Raw genomic sequence first — 19920 nt, forward strand, 5'->3', positions numbered from 1 at the left:
AAACTTATTTCAACCGATTGGCATTAAAATAAATCAATTTAATTTTTTTTGCAAAATTTCTCAAAAAAATGGCAAGGGGTAAGCCTTGTGAAATTTTCGAGTTGAAAATTTTTTTTAATTTTTTTTCGATTTTTTATTCTTTTTTGTGTTTAAAGCATTATTTAAGTGAAAAGAAACTTATTGCAACAAATTCGCATTAAAATTTATCATATTTATAAATTTTGCTAAATTGCTGAAAAATGAGGAAAATTTTACATTTTCTCAAACAGGGTATGGTACTTGGTTCCTCGAATAACTTCTGGTACAGACATCTGAGGGCATGGCCGTCCAAGAAGAAAATGTAGCCCTTGGTGCCATCTATCGACCACAGGTTAAAGATTGGCGATCCGTTGGATACCGACCGAGATATAGCCAAAACTTGGTGCAAAAATGAGGAAAATTTTACATTTTCTCAAACAGGGTATGGAACTTGGTTCCTCGAATAACTTCTGGCACAGACATCTGAGGGCATGGCCGTCCAAGAAGAAAATGTAGCCCTTGGTGCCATCTATCGACCACAGGTTAAAGATTGGCGATCCGATGGATACCGACCGAGTTATAGCCAAAACTTGGTGCAAAAATGAGGAAAATTTTACATTTTCTCAAACAGGGTATGGAACTTGGTTCCTCGAATAACTTCTGGCACAGACATCTGCGAGCATGGCCGTCCAAGAAGAAAATGTAGCCATTGATGCCATCTATTGACCACAGGTTAAAGATTGGCGATCTGTTGGATACCGACCGAGATATAGCCAAAACTTAGTGCAAAAATGAGGAAAATTTTACATTTTCTCAAACAGGGTATGGAACTTGGTTCCTCGAATAACTTCTGGCACAGACATCTGAGGGCATGGCCGTCCAAGAAGAAAATGTAGCCCATGGTGCCATCTATCGACCACAGGTTAAAGATTGGCGATCCGTTGGATACCGACCGAGATATAGCCAAAAAATTGGTGCTAAAATGAGGAAAATTTTACATTTTCTCAAACAGGGTATGGAACTTGGTTCCTCGAATAACTTCTGGCACAGACATCTGAGGGCATGGCCGTCCAAGAACAAAATGTAGCCATTGATGCCATCTATCGACCACAGGTTAAAGATTGGCGATCCGTTGAATAGCGACCGAGTTACAGCCAAAACTTGGTGCAAAAATGAGCCTCATGAAATTTTCAAGTTATTAGATTTTTTTTAATTTTCTTAAATTTTTTATTCTTTTTTTTATTTAAAACATTATTTGAGTGAAAAGAAACTTATTTCAACCGATTGGCATTAAAATAAATCAAATTAATTTTTTTTGCAAAATTTCTCAAAAAATGGCAAGTGGTAAGCCTTGTGAAATTTTCGAGTTGAAATTTTTTTAAAAATTTGTTTTAGATTTTTTATTCTTTTTTGTGTTTAAAGCATTATTTAAGTGAAAAGAAACTTATTGCAACAAATTCGCATTAAAATATATCATATTTATAAATTTTGCTCAATTGCTCAAAAAAAGGTAAGACTATGAAATGGCCTTATGAAATTTTCAAATGGGAGCGCATCGTACAATCGCTCCTGTGTGTAGCGCTCCTTGTGGTGCGAAACTTCGCTTCTGGGAGCGCATCCTACAATCGCTCCTGTGTGTAGCGCTCCGTACGGAGCTACCTCTTTTTCCCGTGGGCTGTGCGGGAGGTACCTCTTTCGCTCTTGACCCAACACTATTCACTGCACTAGAATGCTTCTTGTACGATTTCACCAGATCACTGTTTGACAGCAGTTCCGTCTGCTGCACCGCGGCACGATGCGACACGTCACTTAAAAGATTTTTCAACTGCTGCAGTTCACCGAGACACTGGTTTTGGTCTGCACATGCTTATAAGCATATAGTGACGGGGTAAGATTAAATTTAAGGACTAAAACCATATGCTGTATGTACATACCGTGAAGCGTATTTTCCTGTGTATACCTTGGAACGCCGGTATGATAAACGGTGTCGGTTCCACACGACAGGACCGGGTCCTCTTAGGTTGTGAAGCTGACATCTAAGGTTGTTAAGCTACGAAAAGAGAGAGAGAGAGAGAGAGAGCTTGAAGCAAAAACTGAATTCTAATAAGTGTTAAATACGGATAAACAAGTATCTTCTAAAATAGCAATATTTATTTTTTATCTACCAGATGTATCTAGCCGAAGATCTAGCAATATATTCATAAAACATGTTCGGTTGTCTGGTGTCGTTCTAATGACATGATCAACATTCCTAAACATGGATTGGGACAAGTTGTAAAGACCTGTCAATCTTCATTGTCTTTGCTCTAGAGATTATGCCGGAGATTTTTCCAATGTCCAAATATCACACGTACTGATGTTCTGTTTATCTCTGTACTGATGTATTAAGTTTCTGTATCAATAAAATAGTAGACATAACTTTGAAAAGTTTGAAGTAAGCATTCCCTACTTGCATTGGTACATAGGTTTTTTAGTTGGGAAAGAACCATTATACAACCATTGCATAAGTAAATTTAAATGCATCTTGATGTGGCTTTTACAATACACCTATTCCAATTTCGAATCTTGACAAGTTTGATTACCCATATTATTATCAAAGATTATTACTTTTTTGCTACACGAAGCTTTTGCCCGGTGTATGACTCGGTAGGCAAAACATCTTCTCTCACCGTTCACTAGATAAATTCTTGTTGCAATGTTTTCTGGCTACCGGAAAAATTATAACAAGATTTTCCAGCGCCAAACACTCAAGAAAAGAAAACGTACAAATCTGCAAGACGATGGTTGTCGATAATGCAGTACTGTTAGCAGCATCCGTTGTTTGTATTACAAGAGTCAGCAGCATCCGACGACGAGTTTTCTTAATGGTTCGTTGTTTTGAAACATCGTCACTGGGCTTAAAAAACTTGCCTTTCTCATCTACTTTATCAAAACAATAAATTTAATGTTTACTATAATTATCTTTGATTAATATAATTTTATTTCATTCAAGATTATTTTCTCTCTATCGGTTTGATTATAAACGTAAACAAACCTTGCACGAGAAAAGTTAAACATCCTTGAAATCGCGCCAAAATCTCATAATTTTTTTTGTTGGCAATTTGAGCTACTATTGTCGCGTTCGCAAACACGACAATTGCTAAGCATGTAGTGACGGTGTGAAATATTTCATTCAAGATGTTTTCTCTTGGAGATGTTTTGTACGAAAGGAATGTTTTGAGGAATATTTCATAATAGTCTTTGTTAAAGAAAATTTTTCTTTACTAAATTCATCGTATTTTAATCTTTCCAAACATAGAAAAAAGAATTATCAATATTCATCCAGAAATCAGTTTAGCTTGTCAAACGATTGCTGCATTGGAGCACTTGAACTTGGTATCATATACGGTTCAATAACGTGACACTCACACATCGAAAATAAATATCAAAACAAAGGCTCACTTTATGTGACTCATGAAATGATACAGAAAACAAGTAATTTAAAGCAATAAATTTGGAGCAATTAGATGAAGTTGCAGTAAATATATCAACGTAAATAAGTTTGGTACACATATCGCGAAGTATATTTGCTGAACACGTCCTGAAGGACATCTCATAAAGAAATTGCTGAAACATTAGTGCTGTGAGTAAATTGTGCGCACGGTTCAAAACAATTGAACCATTTAAATGTTTTTACTTGCAGCAAAGTGATAAACAACCCACCAAATCATTGCAACCGTGCTTTAATAATCAGCCAATAAGTTTGTGTTATCATAAGGGAAGTCTTCTGATATTGCAACATGTTCCCAGCGCTGGGTGTAATCGTATTGATTTTAAAAACAAGCCTAATAATGGCATATCGGCCAGTGTTCATCTATCATGGCATTCTCACCGGTGCTGATAGTATGAATCACTTGGTGGGCAGAATTCAGGAGGTATGTTGTATGTTCCGAGCTTGAACTTGTGGCTCGATATTTATAAAATTACTCTAATTACAGATGCATCCAGACACAGTGGTGTATAACTTCCAACGGTTCGGTGGCTGGTCAAGTTTGGAAAATGCATGGCATCAGGTGTTGGAAGCCCAAACTAATCTAAAAGTTATCTGTGATTTGCACCCAGAAGAGGGCATAAACATGATCGGCTATTCTCAAGGCGGACTTCTTGGACGGGCGGTACTACAAACATATCCGGATCATTGCGTTAAAACGTTCATCTCGCTAAGTTCCCCACAAGCTGGCCAATTTGGAGGCAAGTCGTTTCGCTTGGATTAACTATCTAGTCGTCCTTCGATATAACATCCTTTATCGAAATAATTCTTTTTAGATGACTTTTTACATTTAATATTTCCCTCGTTGGTTGCTAAAACGGCCTACCAGCTATTCTACACCTACGTGGGACAACACACATCTGTCGCTAACTATTGGAACGATCCACACCACCAGGACCTGTTCGAGGAGTTCAGCATCTTTCTGCCATACGTTAACAATCGCATTTTGTCAGTAAATTCTACACAATTCCGTGACACGCTCGTGCGTCTAGATCGGCTGGTACTGATCGGTGGACCGGATGATGGTGTTATTACACCTTGGGAATCTAGTCATTTTAGCTTCTATAACCAAACGTACGCTGTGGTTCCGTTACACGAAAGTGAAATTTATACCGAGGATTTAATAGGACTGAAAACGCTGGAAGAAAGTGGCCGGCTCCACATCATTGTGCGGGAAAACGTACATCACTATCAGTGGCATCGTAAGAACGATGTGATTGATAGCGTTATTTTGCCTTATCTGGACTAGTTTAAACGCACTAATTATCGCACGTGTTTTTAATAATATTAACGTTACCGGATTCTAGCGACTAAGTGCACTTTTAAGCAGTTGACACTTTGGGGGCAATACACATGATATTAAGTAGGTAGAATATGGATGAGAATCAAAGCTTTAAAGTTGCAATTAATTTAAGGCTGATATGTTCAATAGTTTAATAGAGCGAGACACATAACACGGTGCCACTAGTGATGTGATCTTCACATTTTCAGGACAATAAAATAAATAAGTTCAATTAATTTGTATCCAAGTGTAGTGCTTCCTTCATATTAATCTACTTATCACAAAGCGATTGCGAAAGGTATTTGTTATAACGAATAAACAATCGATTTCCTTCTTTCAAATGGGTCTTAACTTAAAAGAAAGATACCTTTCCAGTAGTTATTAAATGATTTTATTCGTTTTCCTTGCGCCGGACAGAATTTTCCTGAACGCAGATGCTCCCTCAAAGGGACAAAGATGATGTGTAAGTGTGTTAAACGTCCTTTTACAATACGAAGGCAATTGAAGTGAGTTCACCGTGTGGAACTGCTGGTTAATACGATACGGATGTGCAAAACAGATGAGAGCGTTTAATAAAGCAATGCAAATGATGAAACCATCCTTACTACGAGCGGCAAGGGGCCAGATAGAACAGTGCACAAAACGTGAAAGATGTATAAAATGAATGGAAACAAATGCACGAAGATTCCGACAATGATGAAATGTGCTTAGCAATATCCACGATCCGGAACACGACGGCGCGGTGCACTCTTTAAGATGTTGTCCACGCGCAGTATCATTTCCGCCGCTTCGGCAGCCGACATTACGACCTGTCGCTTCACGGCAAACGATTCCGTGATGCCGAGCTCCTTCATGCAGCCCACCTTACCGTTGTTCATGTCCAGTCCCATCGTGTGCTTACCCTGCGAATGAGCAGCCCGCAGTTCCGATACGAGCTGTGCCGAATCGTACCCAGCATTGTCTGCGATGATCGTCGGCAGCTGCATCAAGGCACGGCCAAAAGATTCGATAGCCATCGCTTCCTTTCCAGCAGTTTCGGCGGCCAATTTGAAGACGGCCGTAGCCATCAGCGTCTCGGAACAGCCGCCTCCATAAACAACGCGCGATTCCTTCACGGTAGCGGCCAGCACACAAAGCGCATCGTGTAGCGAACGTTCCGCTTCGTCGATGATCTGCTGTGTCGCACCACGGATGACCACTGTACAAGCTTCGCCCAGTGGGACACCCGAGAAGCGCAACAGTGTGTCTTCTCCGATCATGACCTGCTCGATCAGATCGCATTTGCCCAACTTCACCAGATCGGGATTATCGAAGGTGGACACAATTTCACCCCCGGTAACAAGGGCCAAACGTTCGATACCGTCGAAATCGGCATGCTCGATCGCCATCACACCTGCATCGGCAAACAGCTGTTCCGGGTAGTTGTAGATCAACTGACGGTTGATAAACACGTTGATGTTGTGCGATAGGATTTTGTCCACCTTTTGCTTCATCTTTTCCTTCTCGGCTACCTCCAGTTCGGCAATCTTGGACATCGAGTCGACCTTGATCGATGAACCGAACACCTTGATCTTATCCGTGTCCATGGGTGTGTTGGCGATCAGAATGTTTGCATTTTTCACCGTTTTCGGTTGATGGACACCCGGTTTTTTGTCCAGCAGGAAACCATCGTCCAAGAACGATTCCTCCAAACAACCACCGAGCTTCTTGATGCGCTGAATGGCTGTCAGTGAACCCGATCCCTTCAGACGCAACACCGCATCGACAGCCAGCTTTGCGAATTGTTCCTTGTGTTGGGACAAAATTTTGGAGCTCAGTGTCGTGCGGGCAATGTTCAGCAAATCCTCCCGGAAGCGTTCCTGGTTGGCTGAATTATCGGCAGCAGCACCCTGCAGCGCAGTACGGGCCACTTCCGTTGCCTGACGCCATCCAGCCACAATGGTCTGTGGGTGGAGCTTCTGTTCCACCAGCTTCTCCGCCTCCCGTATCAGCTCGGCGGCGAACACCGTGACGGATGTGGTACCATCGCCGACCTCGTCATCCTGTACTCGTGACATATCGACGAGAATTTTCGCTGCCGGATTGTCGACTCCGACCGCCCTCAGAATCGTTGCCCCATCGTTCGTTACCTCTATCTGTCCCGCATTGCGACCATTTGCGACGAGTATCTTGTCCATACCCTTCGGACCGAGGGTGCTTTTCACGAGGTCACCGATGGCGATAGCGCCGACAAACGACGACAGGCGGGCAATTTCACCCTTTTCCTCCTCGGCTTCATGTTTCAGAATGCGAACGGGATTGAGAGACACCATTGTACGAGCAGGAAAATTACAGCCGGAATTTGCAGGAAAACACGCTTCTTCGTCTGAATCACAAGGGGTTGTGGTGAAAGAAAAAAAGCGAGAAAAGCAATGCGGCGAATTTGACAGCAAACGTCAACAGTGACCTGTGAAGTTTTCGAGCGGATATGATAAACGCAGCGAATAGGTTCGAAAAATTCGAACCGATGCACAATGGTAATGTTTGAATTGTGATGGAAAAGACGTTACTTTTGAATATAGTATCATCTCGATACAATTCTTGCACCATGTAATTGAAACATAATATGTTATCTAAAAATAAAATAAAAATATTATAAAAAGGTATTAAAACGTTTTCAAAAAGAAAAACTATTTCAGCAATCTTATTTTTGCTGGATCAAACTCGCAAAGTTTTTACTTAAATTGATATAAATTTGTAAATTCATTTAAATTAATATTCTGGAGATATCAATGCTTAGTTAACTTAATTTAAATAAATGCAGACGTATTAGCTACTGGATGTTAATGATTGTGTTCTTCTACTTCTTGTGCATGGTCCGGTACCTCAGTTTCCCATAAATTTCACTTGACGAAGCAGTTGTGATTGTTGTTCATTAGCCACCGATAATAAATAACAAACACAACATAATGTTATTACACAGCGTTTAAGACAGAAAGCTGATCCAGAAGAAATGCCATACGCCAGCATAGGTGTGTTATTTTTAATTTCAAGAAAACATGATGTCATGGAGCCGCCTGGTACTCTGTACGTATGACCTAACTCACTCTTTCTCTCTTTCTCTTCTTGGTTTAATGACCTCTAAGGTCATGCTGGTAATTTCTGGCTTACCAGACTTATTTTCACCACGAAGCCGGATAGATACTACGGGAGCCCGATCCGGATGGGATTTTATACCCGGTCGTGTAGTGTGGAACTGACGCCGTACATGGCCACTAGGCTGCTCCATGACCTAAATTTGATGCTAATTAATTAATTGTCAAGATTTTTCTGGATGAACGACAGGTTTTAAAAATAATTTATGAAATACACTAATTGATAATATTCACAGGAAAAGAATGACAGTTTTGTAGATTAAAGAAATTTTGTTTCCATATTTATGTATGTACGGTAATCAATGGAATTTACATAGCATTTACTCCTGTATCAATCTTCAAATACTAAACAGGAAATGAAGCTCTTCTTGTTGCTTTACATTTGCAAATGAAGATTGAAAGCTTTTCATAAATTTAAAAAAAAAGTTAAAACCATGATTGAATTACACAAACGGTCCACGTCAGGAATTACAGATTAAATGTGAAGTACAATGAATATCTATTCCAAGAGAAAGTGTCACTTTCGGGAATATGTTAGTATGCTCAACAAATAATTTGATATTTTGAGCTGCTCCAGACGTGCAAAAGTGTTTGTTGCTATTGCTATATGGACCAACAAAATGAAATAAAGTCGAAGAAGTTCCGATTTGCATAATAGCTTTATTTAATAGAGATCAGAATAAACCTGAGGGATGATAATTTTGTTTCACCACACTGCTGACTGCTGAGAGAACACCATATCCTTGTGACGGAGCAAAGTATTCAGATGGCTTGCTCCACTCTAGCGTTTGGTGAGTTAAATCTATCATGCCATGTCAAAACGTTCGGCTGAATCTAATTTGTCAATGATACGGAACATGATAGGAATGAATAAAACGTTTTAAACCCACAGCAGGACTTCCAGAAACGTTAAAAATTGTCGTGAAATGTTGCAGCTTCTTAGTATCGGACTTACATGTAAGCCTAGGTGCAATACTACATTCCAGGCTGGAGTAAACAAAGATAAATATTGTAAAAAAATTGAGATAAAAATCAAGAATCTTTCCAATCATTGTCAAAACAATTATGTATGCAGTAGTCATACTTATCTATTGGTCTCTGTACAGTATTCGGTTGGATTTTCGTAGACAACCTGTAGTGATTATTGAAACCACAACAACGACCGATATATGAATTGACCACGAGGTGCCCATGGAATCATTTTAATATGCAACCGCAACCGTACCAAATTGTTCCCCAACATTCAATGTCCTAAACGATTTTGAACGGTTTTTTTTTGGTTTTTATTTTACACCGTTGGAGTTCACCGCTAGTGAAATGGTTCCCTTTTGGATAACTTTGCAAACGACGACATTTGCAATATCTATAAAGCAATTTATTTCAATACGTAAACGGCGATTGTTTTTCGTCGTCCTCGTTGATACCGTTCGTACATTTTTGTTTGTCGTTTTTTTGTAATAACATGTACAGTTTACAATTGAACTCCAGTTCCGGTTGAATGTGTTTTGTCGTCGCATGGTACCAATCGGAATTCAGTTTTTTTTAATACCATTTTCATCCCCTGGTAATGCAAACCAATCCCGAAACCAATCGGATCGAATGTGTTTTGCTGTTGTTTTTTTTTTCTGTGAGCATTTAATACTCTGCACTGCGTGTGATACATCGAACATCGAAATGATTGTAGACCCACATGGGAATTGATGCGTGGGTTTTTCAAGGCAAAGGTTTTCAATTTGCTCTATCCAATCCGCCAAAAGCTTTGTTGGTTTCAATAACGTTTTTGTTAAGCTGATGATATGCGTTATGTGAGTTATAGTGCCTTTTTTGTTGGAATATTTCTTGCTTTTTACATTGTATGTTCAACGACCTGGAGAAACCCAATATGTGTATGTGGTAGCGGCGCCGGTCCAACACGATGAGACCGAGTAACAACTGCCATCTGGACCTTAATCTCGTACGTAGGACTAACTGTCCTGTTACGGGTAAATATAACCAAAGAACCCCACAAACTGTTGGCCAAGATCTTGCGACTATTGTGATAAGAAGAATTTATAAAGCTACAACGAAACCAAGAATTTTTGACACGTTAGTAATTTTTAATTCTTAATAATAATAAATTCGTTTATAATAATAATTCTATGCAGTCTTTAATTTTGTTTTATCTTGTTAAACAGTACACATTTATCGAAACCAAATAAATTTCCGTTTTATTGATTTTTTTATATTATTAAATTATTTTTACTTTTGAGTAACTTTAGTTTACGTACACTTTTTTTTAGCCATACAGGTGAAATGCAGTCAATGTTTCTATTGGGTCTTAAGCAATGATGGATCAAGCGGTCGGTGCCTTTATGAGGATGGTAGTTGGGACCCTTGGACTATGCAGAACGACTGATCTGCCAACTGAAACTGGCGATCTTGTGAGAGCATCAAACGCCATCCGCGTCAAATCCGGGAGCATCAAATCAAATATCCGCGAGGACTGTTTATATCACGACGGATGAGAAAACAAGTAGTTGATAGCTGTTCTTAAGTCCTGTTCTTACTAAAAAAAAAAAAAATACATTTTAACTATTAGTCTTTTTAGGCTTTTCTTAAGAACAAATAGAGTAATCAAAGTTTTGGATAGGCACTTTAGAGATTCCAGATAGAAACATTTAAAATTTGGAAAATTCTAAAGAAAAGATTCTTCGAAGGAAATAAATGAATTTATTGATAGATGTGTGAATACAAAGAATTTTCTATTTTTTTCTGGAGTGGAAAACCGAATGATATACACTTAATTAAAATAGAAGGATATCCACAAAAGTTACCTTTATCCAAAATTTAGCTACTCCCTTACATTATCATATTTCAGTCGAAACAAAAACCCCTCAATATGCCTTGAAAGTGTCCGATCTTTAGATGTCATTTAATTCAACGAACATTCTGTCAATCGCTAGCCGAATGTGAAAAATCGAGTTTTTCACCGGGTAAGGTGGAAATGGTTTTTCCATTTAATATTCATAATTCCACTGGGTTACCCGCATCCTGTACATTCTGGAAACCGAGTGACTGACCCGCCCAACTACCATTGGGAAGCATCGGAGATGCCACTACACTGGTTGATTGGTTGATTTCCAGGACATGGCAATATGTTTATGGAACTCTTATGCCCGATTCAACGAAAAGCGATAAACGTTTTCATCCTTGTGCGCCACAAAAAAAAAACAAGGCAACATAAGAAAACCCTGCAGTCTTCAGCAGAAAAGTTGCTTACATTGGAAAGACAACCTGGCACATCCCTTGCTTGTTCATTCGCAATCGCAAAAAAAAGGGTTCTCAACGTTCCATTTGCATCAGTTGGCCGCACTGCGGGGAATACACTCCAATGATTGGCAGGGGACAGTTTTCTTTATCGCGCCGTGACAACGTGTGGGTTCGATATGTTTGTATCGTGTTCGCAAACCTTAGCACGATGAGCGTGGCCCCGAGAGACAAAACGAGTGGCGCGTTGGAGTCATAAAAAATATGGACCTTTTGGTTCGCAGCAGTTTGGTTGATCTGTTTCTTTGTGCTGAAACTCAAGCGTGGCGTAGAGCAACACGAATGAATTATGAATCCATCAACTGTTTCAACCTTTTACGGTTAGGAACCCCAAGCTCCAATAAATTGAAATCGTGTCAAACGTTTGATGACGAAACTGGCCGGCAAAAGGATTACGACTATCATAATTCGAATCTAAATCGAGCATACCGTGTTCAATCCTCACATCCTTCGAAAAGGATATCTTTCAAGATTGGAAATAAAGTAATGATGTTGTGACCGAGCCACTGAAGCTGAAGGCAAATTTGATTGGTTTTGATGCTTGATTGAACGTATACACAAGGGCAGAAGATTGATATTCGCATTTTATATGATCAAGTCCTTACTTTTCAGTCGTTCGCAATATTCTGCCACGCTGCGCCAATGTGTCATAACTCCTTCGGGTCTTTTGAGAATATGAATACGAAAGCATATGAGTATTGGCGAGCGTCTTGAACGTCTTGATATGCCAACTGTCCATCAACTGGGAAACATATCACCAACCCGTAACCTTCTTGCGTGACGTGTGTTTGAGTTGTGTATGTGTTTACATATTTATGGAGGACATCATTTGAGAAGATATCTTTTTTTTTCTCTCCCCCTTTTTCCCGGGAGATTTTACACATTGAAGCGTTGTGGTCATAAAATTGCAACTTTGTAAAAAATGATCAGTAGAAACCAATCTGCTAATTGGTAACCTATGATTCGTCAGAGTTTCTTTCGGTTGTCTTTCAATTAGTAGGGTCACGAGGGGGGTTATTTTTTATTTATTTTTATTTATATTACATGAATACGGCTTTAGCGTTACTGTCAACCACAGAGGGCTGAAGTAATTACAATTTTCACAAGACATTTTCTCCTTGTACTTTGCCTTATCCCGGGCATACTCGGTCACAAGTGGGGTTAAATGTTTAAAATATTCGCTAAGCGGTTGGAAAGTTGTTATGCGACTCTCAAGTAATCGTTGAAACTAGACTCTTTTTTCCATTAAGACGGTCAGGCCGTATGACTTATAAACTATACTAAGAAACTAATTAACTTTTACATATGCTAAGCTTTGTTGAGTGACATTTCCTACTCTCAACAACGGAATACACCTTATGTTTCGTTCTGATTGCATCGTTGGCAGGACCTTAATGCCAGGTCAGTTTGTTGTTTGTTATCGGTTGGTCTTCTTCGTTCTTCGTCGGCGAAAGAAGAAGGGATCACAGGGTGATTCCGCTCACTTTGGCGAAGACGAACAGAATCCGCGCGTAATCGTAGTCCCTCTGCCCCAGAATGTCGCGCAACTGCACAGCAGAGGTTTTTCCTAATGCCCGAATGACAGAAAGAAGTCTGGGACTTGCCACAGACAATTCATGACATGATCACAGGTTGTGGTCAATGTAATGAAACCCGTTGTTAGAGTTACCAAACTTGCAGTCGGACATGCCTATGCGTTGAAGGTGCGCATAATGATTCGACATAAGTCTGGACATCACACGGGTGAATGCGCGCTCTACCGAGAGCCAATGAAACCTGGGACGCCAGGATACTTGTGGCGATATAGAATATAGGAACCTCCCGAGATCATCCCCATCCCACATGCTCTACCAACGAGCCTTACATAGCTACTGTGGAGTGCAAAGAAACTCTTCGGGGAGTTGCAGTCTCTCTCAAGAAAGCTTTCCTCGAAGGTACCTCCTTTGGCTAAGAGATCTGCTTGTGGGAATCCGGGCATATCCCAATACGCATTCGAAACGCCTTGTCAAACATAGAGCTCAAGGTATCCAAGATCTTGCGAGTGAAGTAATCGGAGACTAGAGACTCTTATGGACTCAAATAAAAAAAAGATTATTAGTACATACTATCATATTCAAATGGATTCATGATTGGAAGTCTCATCGGAGATGGTGAGTCAAATCTACATTAAAGTGGGTTCCAATGTAAAAATAAATAGTATATAACCTCTAAAATATGTCTCCGAGCAAATAAGAGCAAGAAAGAAAGAAAATCTCTAACTGGAATGACATGTAGCACATACCACTTGTATGCGAGTTTTATTTAACCCAAGAGACAAAGAAACAATATCAACTAACATTCCAATTAAAATAAAATTAGCTCCCTTTACACGCGAACAAAACCATAGAATTGTAAAATTATTTCCATTGTAAACTTCCAAATTAACCTTTGAGCAGTAATAAAAGCATTCAAACTTGTTCTGGTTGTTGTTGAAACTTTCATCTTTGTTTTTATCATTCGTTTGTCAGTTCGTATCGTCTTTCGTATTCAGTAAAAGCTGAAGTTCCTCGATGTGGTTTGGCAAAACATTTCAAGCCTAGGGAATACAGTTACGCCACGCCAACATCTCAATGCACTCGTGGGATCTTAGCGAAGAAAACTTTTGCTTTGTTTTCTAACGATCCTTTTCTCTTCCGGCAAGATGTTTGCAGTACAATATACCTTTAACTAAAGATGTGATTACTCCTTAAGTCGTGTTCGCTAACAAAAACCCAACCACTCCAGTGGGGATGCAGATCAAACTTCACTACCGTTTCGCGTCACAGTGCTGCGGGAAGGAAGGTAAATTGGAAAAGTACTGCCATTTGGGGGCCGTAACCCAAAGCAGCAAGTAGCAGTACCGTGAGCTTATTATTGTGCTGAAGACATTTTCATTTGCTCAAAATTTACATTATTATTACTTGCAGAACAGAGTCTTTTGCTTGACGTACGTATACCGTACGCTTCGGGTTGAAGTAAGAAAGGGAGTTTAATTGAAATAAGATGGAGTGAACCACGGGAAACTTTTTGGGTCGTGGATGAAACTTCATCCAAAAGCGGGCTGGGAAAATTGGCTGGGATTGCACTTTGGATGAAGATGAATAGCGGTGACGGAGGAACAAAAAAAAAAAGGTAGATCTTTCATCTTCAGCGTACACTTCATAAGAGTGAGTTATATTTTTGGGGGAAAATTTGCGACCAAGTCCATAATCCTTTCACCCGTTTGCATTGCGGCGACTTCAATGCGGCAAAATGGTAAACACGGATGAATAACGGGTGAATGCAAATTATGAAGACGTGCTTCGTGTCGAGATCTTTTTTTTTGTACAAAGACGAGGAACTTGATCCACAAACAATAATAAGGGGCTGTGTGTGTGCATGTTATTCATGCAGCTCACCGTGTTGACATGATAATGTTTATTATTGTATTGAGCAGAACATTTTGAAGTATCATCTTGAGCAAAAGCATTTTTGAACGAGTTTTGATGTACATTTTGAATTGTGGAGGAGCGTTCTATTGTGTGGTTCATTCAACATTATCCAGACTTGTTTTATTGTGGGTTTCTATATTAAGATCTTTGTATGTAAAAAAATAATATTGAGCACAATAATGTAATAAAGTAAAGGTACTTTGCTTAAAACAAATTATTCTATCGTGTACTCAGACAAAATATCTCTTCTTTTATAATTTAATTATTGTCCGAGGACCATGCAGAAGTTGATTTTTGGTTTTTGAAGTTGGACCTCTTGGTCGGTAGAAATGTTCCGGAATATTTATATTAAATAATATAATTTTAAACTATGGTCCGATTTCTTTCTTTTCCGACAGTTCAGAAATATGTCGTGAAAGAATATTTTATAAAACTTATATAATTTATCTCATTAATATAATTTTTGATTCATTTCAATTGGCGATGGCCATCAGAAAATCTTATTGGTTCTTGATTGTTACAATTTATTAACCACGTATAATCAAATATTTCACGAGGTATTACAGTTTTAAAACAACTTGAGAGAATTATATGATACTCTTCCATCAATACCCTTCTGTTAAGACAACTCTTCCTTTCAAGTTAAGTTAAAAGAAAAGGATTAATATCCCACTTCTATTGCATTAGCACACTTTTCCAACCAGAAAGGTATCTAAAATATGAACACAGCATTATGCCACCGTTGGAACCAATCCCTTTCATTTGGACATTGTTTCCATGCTTTAAGGATTTAGTGTCTTTGTTGGTAGGGAATTTTTGAGGGGGGGTGAATGTTACAGTAATCGTTGTAAGATAAATTTCAAAGTGATTTAAACGATAATTTATTACACCGGGTCTGATGGGTTGATCTCTCGGATATCTGTAGAGGGCAAATATCTGCAGAATTAATCGTAAGTTGCGCTACGAAGCGCAAGGATATTCCTCTGTACGGTATACTTGAGACAAATGGAAACAAGTGCCGGAATTTGTCTGTGCGCATTTATACAAACCTTTTTGCAAGCGACCACAATGTTTACAGCAGTTTTCATGAACTAGTTTTCATTATCACTGAGGCGAAGGATAAATTTGTATCCTTACTTAATGAGTGTTCCCCTTCTTTTCAAAATAGCTGTCTTGTAGCTCATGCTCCGTTTCATGAGTTTCATGTTTTGCTTTACATTTTGCGTTATTGCGACGAATAAATTATAAATTATGTTTGCCAAAGGATCGTGTATTTTGTTGCACATTCTTGTAGGGTTGAGTGAATTCATTACTGGCGGCGTTTCATTACTGAATACTTTCGCACGAAAGCGGCTCTCGCTGGTTTGATAGACAGGAAGAACATTCCAAGCTTTTACATAGCTTTTATCATATTCGGCCGGAATACCACCAAGTTCCGAGATGCAATAATTATCATGAAAATGTGCTCTATTATTATCATCGAAAATATTCTAAGCCTTTTATTAAGTTTGAAAACAATTTTCTACTGCTGATGAACCCATCTAAACAAATAGTTTTGTGATATGAATATTTTGAGGAATAAAACGCTTCCAAAGTACGCTTGAACAGCATTTAAAGCACCGATTTTAAGCAAAAAAGTTGAGTTAAAGCTTTCAATGCGTAATAAAAATTTATCCGATTATCATGAAGGCTGTTACGTTCACAAGAAGCAATACTTTTAACACAAATTAGTATCATATTACTTAGCTATTTTCTGAATACCACGAATTTGTAACGTGCTTTGAGTTAAATTTTCATTCCTTGACACCCAACGCAGAAATGAAATCAAACATTTTCCTACCTACAGATGCTTTCAAATATAAGAATCAATTACATTTCGAACAAGTTTAATGTAATTCAATCATCATTGGATCCATTAAAGTAATAGCATTTTTAACTTATCCATCACACTGGAACTCTGTTTTATTTTTCATTCAGGAGTTTCATTTTCCCATTTTACGGGAACTCTGGGAAAATGTTCACTCTGGCTACACAACCTTGAAGGTGGAATGTGATGGGTTGATGAATGCTAGAAAGTCATCGTACATGGTGGTGTAGGAGCAATAAAGATTGTGGCAAGGGTAATCGTGTAAGTTTTTTTTCGAGTATCAGTTTACGCACTTCCAAAAGTCGACACAAATTACAAACAAGCAAAAAAGAAGGAGACTCACTTATGACTGGAGTAGACAATTTTTACCGTCGAGTCGTATTTATTCCGTTGGCCCGGAAGCACCTCAACAATTTGAGAGCAATTAGCATAGTTGAAGCTCATGTTATACATCTAGAATCATCATTTCAACGCATCGGTGCTGCCATGTTAATTTTCTATAAGAAGCGAGATAATATGAAAGAATTTGAAGAATTGGAAATTAGGAAAGGAAAAGAGCATGAAAATGGCACAATATTTTGAAGCCGGTGAGAACTAAGTTATATTATTGCTGTTGTTTATTAATTTGTCTTAAAACTAGTCGTCCTAATGGTCCTAAATAGAAAAAAAACTATCTTATTAATATAGAGAGTAGTTCGTTATTGTTATGAAATTAAGGAAAAAGGATATCTTTTGAAATTAAAATTAACCCCAATGTTTGATAAAAAAAATACTCACTCTTGAAGCATGATTCCACAAAAGTTCATCAATAGAAGACTAGTTGTATCAAGGTATCGCTTGCTTGATCCGTAAATCCTAATAAATTAATTATCATCTGCGGTAAATCAATTACCGATCATTAATATCGCACGCCATTGATGCGCCGCAAATTTTCGCGTGAGAAATACCTTCCCACATTCCGGCTTCAGTGTGGGATTGACCAACGTCCTGCGAAGCATTCTGGCCACACGTTCTGCATGCCGTCTGCACAAGTTCTCCTTTCCTTTGAACCATCTGACACGTGATTGCCAATTCCTCGAATCTGCACAACCACAGCTCTGCCCTCACACAAATACTTCGGCTCCGTATATGCACTCAACACGTCAAGGCGTCCAGAAATTGACTAACCCCAGTGCGTATCGTAACCGCACAAACCCAATGGGGTAAAAGTTTTCGAATGGCTTTGGTCGCATTATAATGGTCATCATTTAATTACTTTCCATATTATGCCTTGCTGAAGGTATTGGTCAGGAATGGCTTTTGCTGTGTTCTGAGTGTAGGTAAGAGCCATTTACTGGACATGCAATGTAAGGGAGACCGCAACTTCGAACCACAATGCACGCTTCTTGAACGTGTGTAGTTTGCCATTGTCAGTGAAGTCCCCACAAGAATTGCAATAAACAGTATAAATTTATGGAACTTGCCATAGGGTACATGGTTGGTGCAGCAGTGGATTACAAAACTACCGATGTAACAGCAAGACAGGTATGGGAACGGTAGGGATGTATAATTTCGCACGAGAAAAAGGATTTTAGGTGCAGTCTGCTAGGCTTATCGAGCCAACACCGTACGGAGTGAGTGTAAATTAAACAAATGATCATAAATACCTACCGTGTGTTGGAAATTTCGGATTCATAAATAATATACCCCTTACGGGTCGGGGTAGAAAAGAGCAAACTACAAACTTGTGGTAGAAATATATTAATGACTAGCTTACCCGGCAAACCTAGCTTTGCCCTTAAACATGCCTTTTGTATTTAATGCAAACATTTTGAGTGTTCAATCTTGATTCGTGTGATATTTTTAGAGCGGCGATTAGAGAATATCGTTGATTAACTGAAAATTCTTAAATTATTGCCATTTTAATCCAAATGATATTCTCAATCAAATCTCAATCAAATTTTTCTTATTTTTTTGTGGCTCTTCTTCTTCTTTTCTGCTACTTCAGGAGTGAATTTTTTGCTTTCCTTGACGATTGGGATTTAATATCAGGTCCTTCCGTGTAAGGCGCCGATTCTACATGTACCACCGACCCGCAAATGACTAAATAGCATTTTTTAATTATTCACACACTTGCTTTTTACTTATTTATCACTCACTTTACGCTTTAATGAAAAAGTTGCACAAATAAATAGTCGTACACACGACACTACTACTTTGATTGATTTATTCGTTAGAACTTTTTTGTTTCAGTAGTGTTCAACATTATTCGTGTTGAAAAAATGGCTATGCCTACTTGATAACTCCCGTATGAAAATCAGAAAAGAACTCATAATATTGGCCAGAGGCCACCTAGCGAAACGAAAAGTAGCGGTAAACCTATTCTCATACCTAACGAACGTTCAGCGAAAATTTCATACAAATCGGTTCAGCCGTTTAAGAGGAGTTTGCACACTAACACCGCGACACGAGAATTTTATATATATAGATTATTGTATCTGTGTACATATTTTTCTATCGACATCGACATCATCGGACGGACATTTGTGGCGATGTGTGACGCGTACACCCGACTGAAACGCGAGGCCCACAGAATTGGATTGAGGATCAATGCGACGAAGACAAAGTACCTGCTTGCCGGAGGCTCTGACCTTGATAGAGCCTGACTCGAGAGCAGAGTATCAATTGACGGCGACGATCTCTAGGAGGAAATCGTGGCTACTACGGACTCCACCAGCTCCTGCGATCCAGAAGATTCCAGCAACTCAAGAAATGCGCGATATATCGCACACTGAAATGTCCGGCAGTTGTCTAAGGCTACGAGTCCTGCACTTTGCTAACGGAGGACGCCAAGAGCGAGTGCTAAGGACTATCTTTGGCGGTGTGTGCGAGCAGGGTGCGGAGAAGGAGAATGAACCACGAGCTAGCTGAGCTGTTTGGTGCAGATTTCCTGACGGTTGTCAAAGAAGGATACGATGGCTGGGGCATGTGATGAGGATGCCGGGCTCATGCTCCACCAGGAAGGTGTTCGTCAGCGATCCGTTTGAAACGAGTCTTAGAGGAGCACGGTGAGCTCGTTGGCTGGATCAGGTGGAGTCGAACCTGTCGGAGTTCGGTTTCAGACGTAGATGGAAGACTTCAGCCCTAAACTGAGTTTCCTGGAAGCTTTGGGAACTGGCCATGTCTTCGCGACATGCTCCACCATGAGCAGGCCAACAAAGAAAGAAGGCCTGAAAGTAAAAGAATCAATCATCAATTGTTAAAAAAATAATTTTTTTATTGTTTTTTTATTCTTAATGCCTAACGATCACTTTTAAAATGGAACATTAAGGAACACATTTTAAATATTCCTGTAT

At 39.2% G+C, this 19920-nt stretch overlaps 2 protein-coding genes across 2 annotated transcripts; one reads left to right on the plus strand and one right to left on the minus strand.

The window, feature by feature from the left end:
- The first annotated feature begins 3419 nt into the window (after window positions 1–3419).
- Window positions 3420–5170, plus strand: LOC125762538 (lysosomal thioesterase PPT2 homolog). Its single transcript, XM_049424735.1, has 4 exons — window positions 3420–3640; window positions 3701–3932; window positions 3996–4248; window positions 4324–5170. Exons 2-4 carry the CDS (start codon window positions 3798–3800, stop codon window positions 4794–4796), a joined length of 861 nt encoding a protein of 286 aa, XP_049280692.1. The 5' UTR covers window positions 3420–3640; window positions 3701–3797; the 3' UTR covers window positions 4797–5170.
- Window positions 5171–5197: 27 nt separating this feature from the next.
- Window positions 5198–7242, minus strand: LOC125762528 (T-complex protein 1 subunit beta). The gene has a single exon (XM_049424720.1). It carries the CDS (start codon window positions 7139–7141, stop codon window positions 5537–5539), a length of 1605 nt encoding a protein of 534 aa, XP_049280677.1. The 5' UTR covers window positions 7142–7242; the 3' UTR covers window positions 5198–5536.
- Window positions 7243–19920: the final 12678 nt, after the last annotated feature.

Source organism: Anopheles funestus, chromosome 2RL, assembly GCF_943734845.2.
Source record: "Anopheles funestus chromosome 2RL, idAnoFuneDA-416_04, whole genome shotgun sequence".
NCBI classification, from domain to species: domain Eukaryota; kingdom Metazoa; phylum Arthropoda; class Insecta; order Diptera; family Culicidae; genus Anopheles; species Anopheles funestus.

Excerpts from the sequence above, each read along its gene's own strand:
- LOC125762538 (XM_049424735.1), top strand. The coding sequence starts at position 3,798 with ATGTTCCCAGCGCTGGGTGTAATCGTATTGATTTTAAAAACAAGCCTA. Across the intron at positions 3,933-3,995 it reads TGGTGGGCAGAATTCAGGAG|ATGCATCCAGACACAGTGGT; the intron begins GTATGTTGTATG and ends CTCTAATTACAG. Across the intron at positions 4,249-4,323 it reads ACAAGCTGGCCAATTTGGAG|ATGACTTTTTACATTTAATA; the intron begins GCAAGTCGTTTC and ends AATTCTTTTTAG.
- LOC125762528 (XM_049424720.1), bottom strand. The coding sequence starts at position 7,141 with ATGGTGTCTCTCAATCCCGTTCGCATTCTGAAACATGAAGCCGAGGAG.